The sequence below is a fragment of the Salmo salar genome, chromosome 23 (assembly GCF_965601325.2).
Source record: "Salmo salar chromosome 23, fSalSal1, whole genome shotgun sequence".
Classification (NCBI taxonomy): domain Eukaryota; kingdom Metazoa; phylum Chordata; class Actinopteri; order Salmoniformes; family Salmonidae; genus Salmo; species Salmo salar.
Window position 1 is genome coordinate 25,186,110 of NC_138313.1, and position 21,733 is coordinate 25,207,842.

General features: G+C 41.1%; 1 protein-coding gene across 2 annotated transcripts in view; it reads left to right on the forward strand.

Annotated features, from left to right (window-relative positions):
* Positions 1-11,931: 11,931 nt before the first annotated feature.
* The window catches only part of LOC106584299 (phospholipid-transporting ATPase IF), a 62,191-nt gene continuing 52,389 nt past the window's right edge, over positions 11,932-21,733 (forward strand). Inside the window, exon 1 of one of the 2 annotated variants that reach the window (XM_082968003.1) lies at positions 11,932-12,196. In XM_082968003.1, coding sequence (XP_082824129.1) covers positions 12,167-12,196 — 30 coding nt within the window. In that variant the 5' untranslated portion in view covers positions 11,932-12,166. The remainder of the gene's footprint in view (positions 12,197-21,733) is intronic. The other variant, XM_082968002.1, reaches the window with a different exon arrangement.

Consider the following 21,733-nt stretch of genomic DNA (forward strand, 5'->3'; position numbering starts at 1 on the left):
TAAATGGACATCTACAATATATATTAGGCCTTTTCATCAAATAATCCCAAATTACTTCTGAGAGCTTTTAATCTACATAATGACTGTATTTAGAATATTAGGAGTTAATTAAAAAAGGGAAAACATTGCACTGAGAATTAATCCAAATTGAAGGATCAGAGGGCATTAGCACCAACCATCGCCAAAAACTATTTCTCATTATGGAAGAGGACACAAGCTGCAATTTGAACACACATTTCCATTTTCGACTTGTATTTATACTTTAATGAATGTGTCCCAAACTGACTGATTTCCTTTAAAGCAGGGATGCTCTACGACCTATACCCAGCGTCTCATTTTCACAGCATTCACATGCTCGGCTTTTAACCCATTTCAGTTGATCATTACAACTGTATACAGAGAAAGCACATAATTACAATGATAGGACTACATCCATATTGATGGATTCAATAGTCATTCATTTAAATAGTACTCCATGAAAGAACTATGCTAAATTAGCTTACAAAAGCTTAAAGGCTTTAGAAACAGTGAATAGAGTTTTAGTAATATAATATACTGTCTTTGTGTTCAAAAAGGTGAATAAATGGCATTAAGATTCACCATACATAGAAAACCATTTTCAATGACACTAAAATGACCAATGTACTTCTCTTTCCTCCGTGTCTCTTTTTATAATCTTTGACAAAGGTTTCGCCACAGGCTCACAGCAGAGATACTGATCTTCATTCAGTTAAAAATTACAGAAACAGGAAGGAGGTCCTTTCATACCACCCACAAAGTCTTGTGTCCATCTTATCATGATGATGCGTTGGACCTCAAAGAACTGAATGAAAGACTCCAATAAATCTGACTGTCATTTCCATGAAAGGAAAGAGATTGAAATCAGGCCTACTCAATAGATTTTCTGTCTGAGCTCACGAACATGCATTGATATCTACCTGTATGAGGAAGGCAATGGGTGCACAATTTTGTCATCAGATTTCCTAAATTGGGAAGGATTTATTTAAGCAAATACTGCCCTCTAGTGAGAATATAAAGTATCACATCAATCAGACGTAGTGTGTGATTCTCACCTGCTTCTGTGCTTTGGGATATCTCCAGGAGGAAAGTGCGAGTGTTAGTGCACAAATTGTAAAAAAAAAATATATATATATATATATATTTATAAAAAACAAAGTCTGTGCTTCATGTAGCGAGTGATAATTAAATCCACTTACACATACATGTAGAGCTCCTCACAGGGCCTCACAACCATGCTTCAGTACAGGAGGAGAGAACGCAGAATAAAATGATTCAGATGTTGGTCTTAATAACAAGCATGTTTTATTTTATGCCTGATGCATGTTTATCTGAGGTAGTGTAAGTGTACTGTAAAACCAACATAAAGTAAGTCTATCAGCTAGACAGGTGCTGCATTCGGGTAATCATGTGGGAGAATGATAGAATTATGGAAATGAAACTTGAGTAATTATTGTCATACACTGCTCTGAAAAATGTTATACATACAACACTTTAATGAAACAATTACCTGTAAATATGCTTTCAGTTTTGGGTGGTCTACATCAGTCATTTTTATACAAAATATTATTGCTGCTTCATCAATAACACACCATTTGTCACCATACAGTTGTTGACAAAAGTTTTGAGAATGACACAAATATTAATTTCCACAAAGTTTGCTGCTTTAGTGTCTTCAGATATTACTATGGAATACTGATGTATAATTACAAGCATTTCATATGTGTCAAAGGCTTTTATTGACAATTACATGAAGTTAATGCAGAGTCAATATTTGCAGTGTTGACCTTTCTTTTTCAAGACCTCTGCGATCCGCCCTGGCATGCTGTCAATTAACTTCTGGGCCACATCCTGACTGATGGCAGCCCATTCTTGCATAATCAATGCTTGGAGTTTGACAGAATTTGTGGGTTGTTTGTTTGTCCACCCGCCTCGAGGATTGACCACAAGTTCTCAATTGAACTAAGGTCTGGGGAGTTTCCTGCCCATGGACCCAAAATATCGATGTTTTGTGCCCCGAGCCACTTAGCTATCACTTTTGCCTTATGGCAAGGTGCTCCATCATGCTGGAAAAGGCATTGTTCGTCACCAAACTGTTCCTGGATGATTGGGAGAAGTTGCTCTCGGAGGATGTGTTGGTACCATTCTTAATTCATGGCTGTGTTCTTAGGCAAAATTGTGAGAGTGAGCCCACTCCCTTGGCTGAGAAGCAACCCCACACATGAATGGTCTCAGGATGCTTTACTGTTAGCATGACACAGGACTGATGGTAGCGCTCACCTTGTCTTCTCCAGACAAGATTTTTTCCGGATGCCCCAAACAATCGGAAAGGGGATTCAGAGAAAATGACTTTACCCCAGTCCTCAGCAGTCCAATCCCTGTACCTTTTGCAAAATATCAGTCTGTCCTGGAGAGAAGTGGCTTCTTTGCTGTCCTTCTTGACATCAGGCCATCCTCCAAAAGTCTTCGCCTCACTGTGCATGCAGATGCATTCACACCTGCCTGCTGTCATTCCTGAGCAAGCTCTGTACTGGTGATGCCCCGATCCTGCAGCTGAATCAACTTTAGGAGACGGTCCTGGCGCTTGATGGACTTTCTTGGGCGCCCCGAAGCCTTCTTCACAACAATTGAACCGCTCTCCTTAAAGTTCTTGATGATCCGATGGTTGATTTAGGTGCAATCTTACTGGCAGCAACATCCTTGTCTGTGAAGCCCTTTTTGTACAAAGCAATGATGACGGCACGTGTTTCCTTGCAGGTAACCATGGTTGACAGAGGAAGAACAATGATTCCAAGCTCCACCCTCCTTTTGAAGCTTCCAGCCTGTTATTTGAACTCAATCAGCATGACAGAGTGATCTCCAGCCTTGTCCTCATCAACACTCACACCTGTGTTAACGAGAGAGTTACTGACATGTCAGCTGGTCCTTTTGTGGCAGGGCTGAAATGCAGTGGAAATGTTTTTTGGGGGATTCAGTTCATTTGCTTGGCAAAGAGGGACTTTGCAATTAATCTGAGCACTCTTCATAACATTCTGGAGTATATGCAAATTGCCATCATACAAACTGAGGCATCAGACTGTGAAAATAAATTTGTGTAATTCTCAAAACTTTTGGCCACAACTGTATATGGAGGAAACTGCCTAGACCTCTGCAATTTGAAGAAAATATTGTAATACTCTGTTATAGCAATACTAATGTATTCATCTACAGTAAAAGCAAATTATCTTTAAGCTTTCACTCACTTTTGATATTTGAGTCAAATATATAAAAGTATGAGTCACCCACTGGGGAGCCAGGCCCAGCCAATCAGAATGAGTTTTTCCCTGAGAAAAAGGGCTTTCTTACAGACAGAAATACTCCTCAGTTTCATCAGCTGTCCGAGTGGCTGTTCTCAGACAATCCCGAAGCCGGATGTGGAGATCCTGGGCTGGCGTGGTTACACGTGGTCTGCAGTTGTGAGGCCGGTTGGACGTACTGCCAAATTCTCTAAAACAACATTGGAGGTGGCTTATGGTAGAGAAATGAACATGAAATTCTCTGGCAACAGCTCTGGTGGACATTCCTTCAGTCAGCATGCCAAATTGCACATTCCCTCAAAACTTGAGACATCTGTGGAATTTTATTGTCCCCAGCACAAGGTGCAACTGGGTAATAATCTTGCTGTTTAATCAGTTTCTTGATATGCCACACCTATCAATTGGATGGATTATCTTGGAAAAGGAGAAGCGCTCACTAACTGCGATGTAAACAAATATGTGCACAAAATTGTAGCGAAATAGACTTTGTGCATGGGACCAACACTTTACATGTTGCGTTTGTTCAGTATATTTGCTTCATTAAAATGGTAAAAGTCACCCTCTCTGTGCCATGTTTTAGTGAGATAGATGTCAAAGTCATTGGCAGAGACAAACAGAAGAGGAGACTTATATGCTTGAGGATCAGCCTGCAGAACTGGCAAGTGATCTTTATTGTCCAACTCGTGTGCATGTTGTACTGCTCGCATTGCGCGTGCACAATAGACTTTCATTTGTTGATCAATTTCCTATGGCCTCGTCAGCCTCGCTGTCTGCCTTGTTTTCCGTTGGATACCATATTGCATTAGGCAGCTATTGAGCGCTTCTTCTAATTCTTTGAATTTTTATTGGTGGACTCTAAAAGGTGTATTGCTGCCACCTACTGGGTGGGGTGAAAACTGAGAAACTTTAACGCAGGAAGAAAATAAAAAAGGGAAAGGGTGCAAAACATACTCAGTATTCTCAATCTCATTATCCCCCCCCCCCCAAAATAACTATGTACTCCTTCATTCAGTTTCAAATGTCAACTCAGATCCCTACACAGGCTCTGGAGCCTGAGGGGGAGTATCTTCCGACAATATTCCCTGCAATGTTTCAGCCGTGAAGTCCTGAAGATCGAATAACCTTTTTGCTGCTTTCACAGTGATATCCAGTTAAATTTATTTGTTTGTCCTGTACAAAGTAATCACCAGCACAATGAACGTTAAATTTTTTTAAAATAAACCTTCATTAGTATTTCAGGACATTTTGGCTGATGAACAACAGCAACAGGCTGCTACTCATCCACTGCCATAGCGTCATCTACTCGCTTAACAATTTTTACTGCCTCCGTATAGGAGACCTGCTCTGCAGCCCTGATCCTCGCTACTTTGACCTCCTTCAACCTAACAGGGCACTCAGTGAACTCTGGAACATGATTCCCATCACAGCTGCAGCATCGTGCATCCTCAGACTCTTCAACACTGATATTCCGTCTGCAAATACTTGACACATGGCCAACGTTTTAAATTTATGACAGTGTAGCGGTTTTTGTACATACGCTCAGACCACATATCGTTACATGGGTCGGGAGAGACTTTTCACCAAACATCAATAGTACAGAAATGTCTTTCCTCCTTTCCATTCACAGTATGGCTTAATCGACATGACCCAACTATTCCCGTCATGTTGTCCCTATACCAAGAAGCCTCTATCCAGCGAGACGCCAGAGAAGACACATTTCCTTGGTGCCCTACTCTGAAAATCATAACTCTACACTTCATACGTTGAATGTTTATAGAGCTTTCTCTTTTTGCTCTTTCGATACATGAAATCACTATCATACTGCTCTTGGTCACTCTGACCGACTCCACCTTTCCGAATTCGTCCTTCACCATCTTCGAGACCTTCCTCGGGTCTCCATTCTGTACGACATTGTTCCCAATCGGCACTGACTTATCCCAGTTGATAGGACGGCTAAAGCAAACCCCTCTGTTTTTGAGTTTCTTGCACATAAATGTTTTATTTTCTAAAGTTAACGGCTAAACCCGCCCATTTCTACACCTCTTAATCTGATTTTAAACCTGAACCCTAACCTTAAATTTACACGGCTAACCTTATGCCTAACCCAAACTTTTTGTAGCCAATTTTGACTTTGTGGCTGTGTTATACAGGGGAAACCCTGTGGCCACGGACTGCGGTTTCAGCTAGAAACCACAACGTCAGATTCCACAGCCAGAAATCAAATCAAATTTTATTTGTCACATGCGCCGAATACAACACCTAACAGTGAAATGCTTACTTAACTGCATTGATGGTTAAGGGCTTGTTTTTCTTACAAGTGTTAAGTAAAAAAATAAATAATAATAATAATTTAAAAAAAAATAAAGATTAGATACGGCCTTGTGAATGTTGACCTATTTAAAAGGGCTTACTCACGTCGGCTACGGAGAGCGTGATCGCACAGTCATCCGGAACAGCTGATGCTCTCATGCATGCTTCAGTGTTGCTTGCCTCGAAGCAAGCATAGAAGTCATTTAGCTCATCTGGTAGGCTTGTGTCACTGGGCAGCTCGCGGCTGTTCTTCTCTTTGTAGTCTATAATACTTTGCAAGCCCTGCCACATCCGACGAGCGTCGGAGCCGGTATAGTACGATTCAATCTTAGTCCTGTATTGACTAAATAGATTTGTCGTAATTTAAGGTTAGGCATACGGTTAAGGTTAGGTTTAAAATCAGATTTTAATGAGATACATTTTAGGAATAGGCAGGGTTAAGCCATAATTATGACTTTGTGACTGTGGTTATAGTTTTACACAAAATAATGTTGTGTATTATTTATTTGATGAAAGTACCGACACAACACCGGTGCATTAGTCATTTGCACCAGCTTGTCGTTGTGCATCCTGAGGGCAGTGAGGTTAGCTAATTGTCACATCCATATAAATCCTAGCTAGCTGTCATCACAGATGACGATTGTGTGGTTAAAAATAATTTCTGTCATTGCGGAGGGACTCTAGCTAGCTTGTTTACTACTAAACTAACCTACCTCTAGGTAGCTATCGCCATAACAACAAAAAACGGCAAGTTGCTGTCTGGCTTTAAAACGTCCAAACACAGATAGTTTGTACCAAAGATTTGTATAACTATCATGGTATTTCTATGGTAAAGCTCATCTTTAGCCGTATTGAATCTAGTCACGACAGGGATGTAGCTGGGGAGAAAGTTTATTTTAGTTTACTAGGATCCCAGTTAGCTACGTGCAAAACAAGGTTTTAATTTGACGTGTAAAATAACAAAATTATATTTGAGAATATTGTGTATGCTGAATTTGCAAGAGCAAGCCAAGCGCTACCACTTGGGTCAGTAGCGCTGTCAAAGCTGTAAAAAAAAATTAAAAAAAATAGTTTAAATAAAAAAACACTGCAAAGAAGCACACACACTGGTCATAATACACCATTATTTGTACAACCAATTGGAAAACGTCTGAGTACTTGAAATAAGAGCAGGATCAAAAATGATAGCTAGGTAGGCTTGTCCAACATTCTCCCTGCCATGCAACCATCTCAGAGGCAGGGGAGAAAGGATGGTGATCCTGCCAGCCAGCCCGACATATCCCAAGCAGTTAGACCTTATCCATCCTAGAGTCAAAATCAATTGGGGGTTCTTGCATTGGAATTATGCTTATATCACACTATACCAAAAATAAACAAAGTTAAAATGCAGAGACTTCGAGATCATTGAAAGCTTTTGAAGTGACAGGTTGGCACAAAATCTCTGCTGCACTGTTAGCACAATGGACAGTATCCTACACAGTAAACTAAGGCTGTTTTGGTAATGAATATAGGCTACAAGATACACGGAACAAAAATATGAAACACAACATGTAATGTGTTGGACCCATGTTTCATGAGCTGAAATAAAAGATCCCAGAAATTGTCCAGACTCACAAAGCTTATTTCTCTCCAATTTTGTGCACCAATTTGTTTACATCCCTGTTAATGAGCTTTCCTCCTTTGCCAAGATAATCCATCCATCTGACATGTGTGGCATATGTGTATCTCACCAAAATAATGCAAACTAAATTCTGAAAGTAGTAAGTAGCCTAGTTATTCATGCATGCAAACAAAAATACTGACTAGCAGTTTAGCTTAGAATACTGACAACTGCAAATGCGACCAAAGGAATGCAAACAGAAAACAAGCTACCAAGTAGTAGGCCTAGGAAACAAAATATCAGCTCGATAAAGACATTATACAACCTATATTTAGGCTAGTTACATTAAGAGTAAACAAATGCAGTAAAAGAGGCGAATGGAGATCCAAATAGCCTAATACAGTAAGATGCAGCCATGCACAGCTGTCTTACCAAATAAATAGGCATATAGGCTTGTTGTGATGTGGCACAATACACAAATTCAACCCACGTAAAAAATTAAGCAATGCCAGCCTACCCTTAACATGTTTCCAATGTATACAGTTTCATTTACAACCACAAAAACCAATAGGCTAACCGTCATTTGGATTGTTGCATTGGAATTATATTGAATTCTGTTTATATAATGCTATACCACAATAAACAGAAGTTCAAGTCGCACAAAATCTCTGCTGAGTTCTGTCAACATGGACAGTGCCCTACACACCAAAGCAAGATTTTGATAAAAATCAACCAGCTTTTCAGAAGGAGTTGGAGCATCCTTGATGCTCTGTAGAACTTGCGTTACAGCCTTATTCTAAAATGTATTAAATAAATAGTCGTCCCCCCCCCCCCCACAAATCTACACACAATCCCCGATAATGACAAAGTAAAAACAGGTTAAGACATTTTTGCAAATATATTAAAAATTAAACTGAAATATGATATTTACATAAGTACTCAGACCCTTTACTCAGTACTTTGTTGCAGCACCTTTGGCAACGATAACAGCATTGAGTCTTCTTGGTATGACGCTAAAAAAAAAGGCACAGTTGTTTGCAGAGTTCTCCCATTTTTCTTTGCAGATCCTCTCAAGCTCTGACCAGGTTGGATGGGGAGCATTTCTGCACAGCTATTTTTAGGTCTCTTCAGAGATGTTTGATCAAGTTCAAGTCAGGGCTCTGGCTGGGCCACTCAAGGATATTCAGGAACTTGTCCCGAAGACACTCCTGCATTGTTGTGGCTGTGTGCTTAGGGTCGTTGTCCTGTTGGAAGGTGAACCTTCACTCCAGTCAAGTCCTGAGCGCACTGGAGCAAGTTTTCATCAAGGATCTCTGTACTTTGCTCCGTTCATCTTTGCCTTGATCCTAACTAGTCTCCTAGTCCCTGCCGCTAAAAAACATCCTCACAGCATGATGCTGCCACCACCATGCTTCACAGTAGGGATGGCATTGGCCAGGTGATGAGCAGTGCCTGGTTTCATCCAGATGTGACGCTTGGCATTCAGGCCAAAGAGTTCAATCTTAGTTTCATCAGACCAGAGAACCTTGTTTCTCATGGTCTGAGAGTCCTTAGGTGCCTTTTGGCAAACTCCAAGCGGGCTGTCATGTGCCTTTTACTGAGGAGTGGCTTCCATCTGGCCATTCTACTGTGAAGTCTTGATTGGTGGAGTGCTGCAGAGATGGTTGTCCTTCTGGAAGGTTCACCCATCTCCACAGAGGAACTCTGGAGCTCTCATTGGGTTCTTGGTCACCTCCCTGACCAAGGCCCTTCTCCCCCAAATGCTCAGTTTGGCCGGGCGGCCATCTCTAGGAAGAGCCTTGGTGATTCCAAACTTCTTCCATTTATGAATAATGGAGGCCACTGTATTCTTGGGGAACTTCAATGCCGCCCCCAAAAAATGTTTTGGTACCCTTCCCCAGATCTGTACCTCGACACAATCCTGTCTGAGCTCTACGGACAATTCCGTCGACCTCGTAGCTTGGTTTTTGATCTGACATGCACTGTCAACCTTGGGACCTTATATTACCTGTGTGTGCCTTTCCAAATCATGTCCGAGCAATTGAATTTGCCACAGATGGACTCCAATCAAGTTGTAGAAACATCAAGGATGAGCAATGGAAACAGGATGCACCTGGGCTCAATTCCGAGTCTTATTTACATAGGTGTTGACCCTTTGCTATTAGTTATATTTTAATGCATTTGCAAAAATGTCCAAAAAACCTTTCACTTTGAAGATTTTTATTCAATCCATTTTGGAATAAGGCTGTAACATAACAAAATATGGAAATGTCAAGGGTCTGAATACTTTCCGAAGGCACTGTATATTGCAATATGTTACTTTTCTGTATGGGTTGCTTTCCCTAGCCCCCTTACACATACCGTAGCACGCTCTGTCCATTGTGCTGACAGAGCAGTGGAGATACACATTTTGTGGCAACCTTTCACGCAATCATTACATTTGTTTATATAGTGACAAAACTAATACTGTGGGGCACAAGTGAATGAGAGGGCTAAGCCCCCTTGTGGAACCCGGACGGTCAAAATACAGACTAATAATCAAGCATTTTGTCGACATTGATAACAGCTTGTTAACTGGATGTAAGCAGTCTACCTACTATGTTGACTTCAGTTTGCAGAATAAAAGTCACTCACAAATATCTTTGATTCAGATGTGTTTGGCAACTTCTGGGGTAGATACCTATCTCGCGTCAATCCAACCAGCCTGAAAACAATGACCAGAAACTGCAATAATTTGATATTCTTAGCAATAAGCTTCCCAGCTACAATGTTGCCCCAAGATAAACGTATAAGCATGGCTTGACCAGACCAGGTCTGACAATATTCAATCAAATACAAAAACTGTCTTATAAAATTAGGGGTTCTTTAGATGACACCTAGCTAGATCGTTATGGTGCTTTCATGACAACTGGGAACTCTGGAAATAAACGAGGTCAAATCATGACATCATTGATCCTAAGGTCAGAAAGTTCTAAACTATTTTCCCCCCATTCGCCCTCCCCAGAGTTGCCAGTTGTCTTGAACAAACTGTAGTTTGAAGTCAGATTTCCGAGATCCCTGTTGTTTTTAACGCGGCATTTGCATTCACATGCTAGTCAGAACTAGGAAACGTTCTATTTGCTAATTCGTTAACCTCGGCAAATGTACAACTACAACCAGTTAGCAAGTCGTACATTTCTGAGTGTCCTAGTTCTGAATAGCATGGTTATGCCCCACGTTCACAACCATCGCTAATGCAACAGATGAGGTCATTTTGCCTCTCCCTTGTGCGGCAATGGCAGTTGTGCAACAACTTTACCAGCATCATTGCATAGGTATCGTTGAATCACTGGCATGAAATATGAGTGCTAGTGTAATAAATGTGTAAAGACGATGTAAAAAAAAAAAAAAAGTATTGTGACGTGTAGTCATATACAGATCATGATTGGTCAACAAGCGTTATTTGACATGTATCGTTTTTGACACGCAAAGACCTAAATGGCATTCCACACATGCAGCAGCTACTCTTCCTGGGGTCCACAAAGGATGTGGGACAGTAGACACAAGACCATAGAGCTAGACAGAGGACTCATCTTTGCACCTGTGCTATTTTAGCGTCTGACAGCTTGTGTGACCCGTTTCAAGAAGCTAGGCGTATGTTGCACATCACTACTTCATAGGAGAGCTAACGTTATGTGTATGATCTGTGTAGTCTCAGAAAGCCATTTGCGTTGAGAGCTAAAATTTAACCTAGTTGTTTAGCTACTTGCAGATTCATGCATGGTAGTATTGCAGCATTGGAAACAACTGGGAGCTTGGAAAAATGCAAAGTCAAATCATGACGTCATTGATCTTCAGGTCGGAAAGTCAGCGCTCTAGAAAGTCCGCCCCCCCCCCCCCCCCCCCCCGAGTTGGAATTCTGAGTTGGATGACCATTCAAATACATTTCCCCCCAGTCGGAGCCATTCCCCCCCCCCCCCCAGAGTTCACAGTTGTTTTCAACGCAGCATTAGAGTTGGGATTATGGTTCATTGTTTGGCTAGCTAGCTACATGTCTAAACAAGACTCCACTATGAAAGTAAGAATTTAACTATACCGTTTACACTTTCTGTATCCTGTGCATGTGACAAGTAAACCTTGATTCTATTTGATATAGTGTGTGCTTACCAGAGACTAATGTGAAGAACATAGCCTGCACCAAAGTCAGATTAGGATATAGATCAAGGATTAGATTGTGTATTTTTACTACTACTTTTTGCTACTACTTTCACCACTTAGTCTTGAAATCTTTGGTTGTTTACTACACTGTGAATCCTTAAAGAGACTAGTGGGGCTAAGGCTTAAGAGGTTGTGGACAATGCTGAATGGGTGTAGACAAAGAGCTCGCCAGTAGGTGTACCAAAACATTCCCAGGCCATTTCTCAAACTTTTAGCAACTTTCAAAGCAGAATTACTTTCCCATTAATATAAAATGTTCTAGTTCCGAGTCTCTACTTTTATCCAATGTAAAAAACACAATTTCAAATGTTGTTACATAGGACCCAGTCTAGGTGGTGGGTCACATTTTGAAGTACTAAATGTCCTTCACAATTGGCTTATCACTCCTGATGAACCGGTTGGATATGACCCCAACAGGGTCACCAGGAGTCCCACCCAGTTGACTACATTAAAATGGTGGAAGCCCTGAATGGCGCTGCCCATGCTAATACGGATTTTTGGCCACTAGAGGCCTCTATCATTCTCTATGGGCGAGACAGACTTTGCAGCCGTCACATTAATAGGGACATAATTACTTCCACGTAATGGTAGAGATCATCTTTGATCACATAATCACACAGCCTGGATGTTTTGTGTAACGGACACAAGACCTGCCTGTAAAAGGAAATATTTATGGTTTGGGAAGGGTTTACGGGAATAGCTAGCTAGCCACCTTGCTGGCTACTTTGGATGACATTTGGCAAGGATGCTGCTACGGTGGATACGGCAACAGCTGGTAAGTAAAGTATCCTCGTTAACTTGCTAGAAATACTCGTTAACTAGCTAGAAATATCCGCTAGCAAGTGGACTTTTCTATTGAGAAAGACGTTGATGCACATGAAACAATATGATAAAGCAACCTGGTTGCTTTGAAGAGTTAAGAATCCGACCAACTGGCTGGCTGCCTGTGTAAGTTCGCCGCTGAGCTAGCTGGCTTGTTTATTTACCAAAGATGAGCAGGGCTAGCAGCTAGCTACTGCATTAATCCAACCAGGGCTCACTTATACATTCTAACGTAACTCAAATGTATCTAGCAAGTTGGCTGTTCTGTACGATAAGCTAAGCTGTTGGCCAGTTAGTTATACTAAACTAGCTAACTATAACTAGCTACATGTGAGTCATTTAGCAGACGTTATCGAGAGTTAGTTAACGTTACTTACAATTAGTGTATTCATCTTAAAGTGAAACTGACAGCGTTTTAGCCACATTAACTCTTATTAAATCTGTTCATAATACACCCCCAGCCCAGGAAGAATGACACGTTTTGTACATTTGACACGCAAGCACTTATATGGTCATTCATAAATTCATAGAATGTTTGGGAATGACAAAGGCATTTGTGAAAATTCTATTGCAATACAGTGTGAACGCAGCCGTGCATTTGGACAATTAGACGCTAGTGGCACATGAACAAATTATGAGGATGGGAGACCAACATAGGTGCGGACCACAGACGACAAAGCGTGTTTCACTTTTGTTACCTAAAGAATTTAACAAATATTTATATTACAATATTATGGTGAATGAGGGCTACTTAGTGTTGGGACGGGATTACAGCAGTGAGGGTATGAGGCATGAGTTGAGGTGTTCATACTGTAGGCTTCAGTGCAGGACAGGCTCATCATGGATGGTGTTGGAGAAGATATCAACTTTTCCACTGAGGGCAGGACAGGATTTGACTGGGAAGACAACAAACACATTTAGACAAGGGCTAATAATGAGTTAGTCCATGCAAGGAGTAAAATGATCTGTGTAATGTGATTGACTCTACATACAGTAATGAGAGAATTGACAGGTTCTTGTCAGGAGAGAATTGACAATGGTAGTGGATTGGAGGGGTAATCACTTCTTAAATCAGGGAACAGGAGGGGACTTAGCTGTAAATACAAATCGCAGACACATTCCATTACAGCAGCGCCATGATAGGTTTGGGCAACAACTTTCTCCATGAAGTTAAACTCAGACATCTCAGAATTCATAGTCTAACAGGCTGCGCATTGCTACCCACTTGACACAAAGTAGCCCAAGAAACCTTCCTGAGTAAAGCCCTGATCATCCACATTCAGTGCATTCGGAAAGTATTCAGACCCTTTTCCCCCCCCCTCAATAAAACTTGACATTTTTGCAAATTTAGAAAATAAAAACTGATCACATTATGTAAGTATCAGACCCTTTACTCAGTACTTTGTTGAAGCACCTTTGGCAATGATTACAGCATCAATTCTTCTTGGGTATGACACTACAAGCTTGGCACACCTGTATTTGGGGAGTTTCTCCCATTCTTCTCTGCAGATCCTCTCAAGCGCTGTCAGGTTGGATGGGGAGTGTTGCTGCACAGCTTTTTTCAGGTCTCTCCAGAGATGTTCGATCGGGTTCAAGTCCGTGCTCTGGCTGGGCCTCTCAAAGACATCGATACTTGCCCCGAAGCCACTCTTGCGTTGGCTTGGCTGTGTGCTTAGGGTCGTTGTCCTGTTGGAAGGTGAACCTTGGCCCCAGTCGGAGGTCATGAGGGCTCTGGATGGATTTTCATCAAGGATCTCTACTTTACTCCGTTCATCTTTCCCTTGAGCCTGACCAGTATCCCAGTCCCTACCGCTGAAAAACATCTCTACAGCATGATGCTGCCACCACCACCATGCTTCACCGTAGGGATGGTGCCAGGTTTCCTCCAGACCTGACGCTTGGCATTCAGGCCAAAGAGTTCAATCTTAGTTTCATCATACCAGAGAATCTTGTTTCGCATGGTCTGAGTCTTTAGGTGCCTTTTGGCAAACTCCAAGCGGGCTGTCATGTGCCTTTTGAGTGGCTTCCGTCTGGCCATTCTACCGTGAAGGCCTGATTGGTGGAGTGCTGCAGAGATGGTTGTCCTTCTGGACGGTTCACCCATCTCCACTCTGGAGCTCTGTCAGAGTGACCATCAGGTTCTTGGTCACCTCCATGACCAAGGCCCAGCTCTCCTGATTGCTCAGCTTTAGAAAGAGTCTTGGTGATTCTAATTGTCTTCCATTTAAGAATGGAGGCCACTGTGTTCTTGGGGACCTTCAATGCTGCAGAAATGTTTTGGTAACCTTGACCAGATCTGTACCGCAACACCATCCTGTCACTGAGCACTAAATACAATTCCTTCAACCTCATGGCTTGGTTTTTGCTCAGACATGCACTGTCAACTGTGGGACGTTTTATATAGACAGGTGTGTGCCTTTCCAAATCATGTCCAATCAATTGAATTTACCACAGGAGGACTCCAATCAAGTTGTAGAAACATCTCAAGTATGATCAATGGAAACAGCATGCACCTGAGCTCAATTTCAAGTCTCATAGCAAAGGGTCTGAGCATTAAAAACCTGTTTTCACTTTGTCATTATGGGGTATTGTGTGTCGGTTGATGAGGAAAACAATGAATTTAATCCATTTTGGAATAAGGCTGTAACTTAACAAAATGTGGTAAAAGTCAAAGGGTCTGAATACTTTCCGAATGCGCTGTACCTGACGATAACTGACAACTGCGAGCAGACTGGTGGCACCATAGGTCCCAGAGTGATGGGACAATTGTTTTCCCCCCCGGGGCCCGGTGTTTTTCCTTATCTTGTAACCTAACCAGGAAAACGCCAGACCCTATAGGGTATGACAATGATTAATCAGTTCTAAAAAGGTTTTATACAGCTATGATGGGACCAGTTTTTCTAATCAGGTCACATGGTTTAAAAAAACTCCTGGTCCTGGGGAGGATGAAAACCCTGTCAAACTGCAGCAACCTTATACTTGTTCAAATTTAATTATATTTATATTCAGAGGTGTGGACTCGAGTCACATGACTTGGACTCGAATCAGACTCGAGTCACATATGATGACTTGCAACTCGACTTTGACACCAATGACTCGTGACTTGACTTGTACTTGTGCCTTATGACTCGACCTGACTTGATACCCTCCCCAAGCCCAAATATTAAAAATGATGCTATTAAAGAAAGTGTGCAGCGCATCAACTCTTCATTTAACGGATTACAGTTTGAATCGGACAGCAGCCAATCAAATTGTGCCAGCTGAGAAAAAGTTGTGCGTGGCAGTGCAGAGGAACGTCGGCGGGTGAATTCAGATGGAGCCCTTGGAAAGATGATTATGATTATCACCCAAAATTATTATTTACGGATATAAAGATGACGCCGTATCAACAAAAAACGGATTGCAAATTGCAAAAAATACGGGAAGAAAATTACAGACGGAGGTGCAACAATTTCCAATTTTGTTCGACATTTGAAGCTGCACAAAAAACGGTAAGTCGTGGCTAATATAGCCGACAGCTATATATTTTATTACTTTACTAGTGTATCATGTAGGCTAATGTAACGTTAAATCAATGAGCCTCCACACAGTCAGTCAGTGCGGGAACATGATCATTGCACCCAAGATTGAGCTACAACTGGCTAGGCAGTTGGTAGCCTAAATCCTGCCTGATGTTACTGCTGTTCCTAAAACCATTGACATACGTTAGCCTACTGTAACCACAGAGAGAGAGAGTGTGTGTAAGGTTGGGCGATTGTGTACAAGCCTACATCGCCCGATTGCGCTCCATAGCTATCCTCGGGGGGGGGGGGGGGGGGGGTTGTGTGTGTATGTCTCTTTCTCATGGCTACCCATGTATTTCCATGGAAATATATAACGTTTATTTGGAAAGTAATAAATATATAGATATTTTGAAAAGCATTCATGATTTGCATGAATGTAATATGCTAACTATTACTCTTGTTCAAAATATGAAATGGTATTACATTTGGTGAAGAGCACATTATGACTTGTTTAGGACTTGAAACTTGACTCTATACTTGGCAGTCTTGACTTGAGACTTGACTCGGACTTGTCTGTCTTGACTTGGGACTTGGAGTGCTAAGACTTGAGACTTACTTGTGACTTGGTCCCACCTCTGTTTTATACTAGACTAACGGGGTTTATTCCACACAGAGACCACAATTGATGGACAATAGAACTCACAGGGCTGAATTTGCTATATGCGTGTTTGCGTCATACAGGCCTATGCAACTGTAGTTCTAATTAAAAATTAATTCAGTTTGTCATCACTATGTTGATTGATTCATTCCAGTTAATAATTTTGGATTGAAAAGCTATAGTCAGCCTAGTCAGCTCAAGTTTGAATAAACCTTTTTTTCCCACATTTCCTCCTGACAAACAAATGGACTACAAATACATAACGTTACCAATTTGTTTACCCTAGCCAGATGGACATGGCGCATAGGCTGTATGCAGCTGTTATTATTAGTAGCCTGCAGTTGATAAGACTGAAAAATCATCTTGATTTCATCCCATACAGCATGTCAGATCTCTAATGTTTAGGTGTAGCCTAGGCTGCTGCAACATTTCTGTGAAGAGTTTGAGTCGGTCTGTCAGGAGTGATTGTGTTATCACCTTTGCTAAATAAATACCGGAGGAAAGTGGAAAGTCTACTTGAGCACAAAACTATGCGCTGCGTCAACCTCTTTTTAATCTCACTTTTAATGGAAGTGATCAAATCTTTCTGAATTGATTTCGACAACCTAGAGAAGACTGTAGGGGCTTCCATATGCTCAGAAAGTAAAGCATCGTAATGTGCAATTACCTCTGCAAGCTCCTTGTAGTTGCCCTTGTTAGCTGAACTTTTCCTCTCATCTTGCCAACTCTTGCAGATAAGCTGCTTGTGACCCTGACATGCTGACCACAACGCTCACTCGCACAAAATACACCTGAATGGATTTCTTCAAATATGTTACATTTGGAACTTTACAGTCCTATTGATTTAAACAACCTTGAAAAGGTAGGCTCTCTCTCCCTCCAGTTATGCACATCAACAACTAATGCTAGCCAGAGCGAGATGAGCTAAAATCTAACAAGGGAACATTAGATAAACCCTCTCAAACTTTTTCAGCTAGTTGGCTGTCAAAATTGCACTTATAAATGATGGGGAATAGTAGCCTGCTCGTGTGTCTGCAGCTTGCCTGTCAATGCATGCATGTCCCAACCCACGTTTTGACAAATGAATGGGAACTTACCTGCCCATATGATCGATGACAAGATCGATGACAAGTACAAGGATCCGTTTTGTAAATTGCCTCCTATGTGTTAGTGTGCTCTGCATTTGTAAATTCAGAGCGTTGTCACATTGTTCATAAATTCAGAGCGTACACTGCACTATTGACACTGGACACTGGTTGAGGAGTATGGTTGAGCCAAACGTTCCTCAAACAGAAGTCAATGACCAAGCTAACTGGCTAAAGTTGGCTAGATTGCTAGCTACTTCCAGACTCAAATGAGAGAGCGCCTCACTGACCATTTTACTCGCCCTAGCAGAGCCAGTTTACATGTTATCTAGAGCTTTAGTGACTAACTGTGCTGCAGGCAACAACTTTTTGTATAACTTTTTTGCTGAAGTTTACTGACACCGGTCATATTCAGCGTGTGTTCGTAAATTCATCAGTTATTATGCGCTCATGCACAATCAGACAAGAGTGCTCAGAAATCTGAGTAGATAGCCAGTGAATTTACAAGTGCAAGAGATGTGTTAACTGGATAACAGTCAATCAAGTTCAGCATAGATAGCTAGCAAAGCGATTCACATTTCTTGCTAGCTAACCAAATGACACCTGCATCTCTAGCAGTAGCCACTAAAAAACGATATGAGGGGGGAAAGTTGGTCAGTCACCCACTCCTCCAATGACATGACATCCCAGCAGATAGCTAGCTGGCTAATGTTAGGCTCCGTGTTTTTAGCTTGCTACATAAATAGATATGCTAGCCTCTTAGCCATGTAAAGACTGACTTATGATCATTGCCCTTGCTAGTTAGATTGTATTGACATTACCAGCCTTATTTAAATTTCTTTTTTTTTTTGTAAAAAATATTGAGTACTTGAAACGGTGCATCCCGAATGGGTGGAGGCAGCAAACAATGTACCAGGCCAGCTGTAATTTACAACCTGATAGCAATTTTTCTGGACTACCAAGAAATGTATTGGTGAATTATATTAATCATACATTGAACTGCATCCATTTATTCTGCAAATAATGCCTCTGCAAATAATGCCTCCATCAACATCATGGAATTTATAATTTTAATAATTTGTAATTATTTTAATAGTCTATAATTTTAATGGTAGGTTTATATGAACAGTGAGAGACAGAATAACAATTAAAAAATTCAGAAAAATGCATGTCAAAAATGTTATAAAATGATTTCCATTTTAATGAGGGAAATAAGTATTTGACCCCTCTGCAAAACATGACTTAGTACTTGGTTGGCAAAACCCTTGTTGGCAATCACAGAGGTCAGACGTTTCTTGTAGTTGGCCACCAGGTTTGCACACATCTCAGGAGGGATTTTGTCCCACTCCTCTTTGCAGATCTTCTCCAAGTCATTAAGGTTTCGAGGCTGACGTTTGGCAACTCGAACCTTCAGCTCCCTCCACAGATTTTCTATGGGATTAAGGTCTGGAGACCTCCAGGACCTTAATGTGCTTCTTCTTGAGCTACTCCTTTGTTGCCTTGGCTGTGTGTTTTGGGTCATTGTCATGCTGGAATACCCATCCACGACCCATTTTCAATGCCCTGGCTGAGGGAAGGAGGTTCTCACCCAAGATTTGACAGATATCTTCAGATATCAGGCAGAAATCAATACGGGATTGTATAGATACATCTTTGGTACTCCATGTAAACATAATCTTATCTGGGTTCTTATGTCTCCAAATATCTAGAACACCTAACCTTAGACATCTATTGCTTATCTCACAAACAGAATTGCTATCCTTAGGAGGCCATCTATCTAGATTATCACGTAATACTGTATTAAAATCTCCACCCCATATTACTTTGGCCAATGGAAATTTAGACATTTGACTTTATTTTTCTCTCGATGTCTATAAATAAAATATAGCTACTTGACTTGTTATTGGAAGCATAACTATTTACAACAATGAGTTTGAATGTGTTTGACATCTACCAATAGTATAATCCATCTCCCTGTATTATCTGCTTCATGACTCAATATATGACCCTTAAAGTTGCCTTTTAAATTAGCGACACCTGCTGACCGATTAGTACCAAATGAAAACCAAATATCATTCCCCCATTGACACTTCCAAAACGCAGTATCTGTGGAACAGGCATGAGTTACTTGAATGAAATAAAAGTCGGCACTCTTACCCATACAATACAAAAATAAAGATTTCCTTTTCAAAATATTACGGATTCCCCTGGCATTAATAGAAAAAACAGAAATGGACATTTACTATCACATTGACTATATGAAGAATATTAAACTTGTATACGTTCACATGAATCGGGTTCTCACAAAAAGAAAAGTTCTTACTAGTTGCAAATAAAAACAGTCCTTTGCACCACGCAAGTGGTTGACCTAAATTATATATAATATTTATACAATTGCAAATAACATTGTACCATAGATTGGTAAAACGAATAGCCATCAAGCTAACATTAAGTGTCAGTGCGAATTTCCCTGCCATAAAGAGAATATATAGTTTGGCTCACATAAACAATGCTCTATCCTCAAGAAATATAGAGTTTTATCAGATGCAAATAAAACTCAGTCCTGCACAACTCACTTGATAAATCCAGCAGTCAACAAGCTAGGCGTCAGCGGGAATTTCCCTTCCATTAACAAAAGCCTTGGCTCCCGCAAAGTATGCACTTTTCCCTTCCTTCCTTGCTCTCTCAATCATCGGCCACAGAATATTCCAAGCTTCTTTGTCAAATGCTTTCAGATGCTCCTTGAACCTTAGGTTGTTCTTCTTTACATAGTCATTTTTCTTTGCACTTTTCCATGTCATATCCCTTGCTGTTCTGGAGATGAATCTCATGATCACTGGTCGTGGAGGCTGGTTGTTTTCCCCATCTCTCAGCCTACCCAGGCGGTGCACTACATCCAGAGAACCTGCAACAACATTTCGCTCCTCCTCTGGGACTATTGCCCTGCAAATGTCCTTCACTCTTGCTTTGATGTTCTCGTCAGATTCTCGCTATTCCATAAATTCGAATATTCCATCTCCAACCATACCGGTCATTCTCGTTTACCTTTTGACTCCATTTCAGTGAGTTTCTTCTCCTGCTTTGCAACCTGAATTTAATGTTGCGTTCTGCTGCTTCAGAGTTTTTACTTCCTCAGCATTGAAATCAATTGATTTCTTCAGGTTAACGATACTGTTAGTGTTCTTTTTCACCAAATCCATGATGTCATCTGTGCTCTCTTTGATTTTAGCCGTGAGGATGCGGACGGTGTCCTGTAGCTGGCTCATTGATGGTTCACTTCTCAGTTTCTTTGGAAGTTGCTCCTTGGTTGGGGTATTTGAGTATGAATCACATTCACCACCCTTTTTTTACACTGCAAGCATATGAGTGAGTTTCAACAATGCCTCTTTTCTCCTTGGAAGTTTCAACATCCATTATCTCAGCAAAAGTTTGGTCATGTCCTGATTCCATGCTACTAGCTATGAAGGGTTAGCAGGCTAACTTAACTACACTCGCTGAAACGTTTCGAATGCTGGCTTGTTCGTTAGAAATCGTCAAATATATTTCAATGGTTTGATTAATTACACAATTATTCAAAATAGCTACATTGTATGGTTAGATATAATTTTTTGTGAAAAAACTAATTGCAACTGCAGTCTAAAACTATAAACTTTGAGAGAACCCTAAAATTGTTCCTCAGCTAGAAATGTTACACCCTCTCATGCCGCCATCTTGAGCGCCCCTTGCACATCATGCACCCACAACAGAGTGAGAGAGAGCAACAACGTGGTGCACATATCTGCACAGATGTGACGTAGTATGCAACTTCCAGGTATTTCTTCACATTTTATTACAAAGTGGTATGAAAATGGATTTTTAGATCACAATTAAATAACTAAAATATAGTCATTACATAAGTATTCAGCTCCCTGAGTCAATACATGTTAGACACACCTTTTGACATCAATTACAGCTGTAAGTTTATAGTAACTTTGCACACCTGGATTGTGCAATATTCACCTATTATTCTTTTAGCAACACATCTGCCACGCTGATCCTCAACGCTGGAGCCCCTCAGGGGTGCGTAATCAGTCCCCTCTGTACTCCCTGTTCACCCACGACTGCATGGCCAGGCATGACTCCAACACCATCATTAAGTTTGCAGACGACACAACAGTGGTAGGCCTGATCACCGACAACGACGAGACAGCCTATAGGGAGGAGGTCAGAGACCTGGCCGGGTGATGCCAGAATAACCACCTATC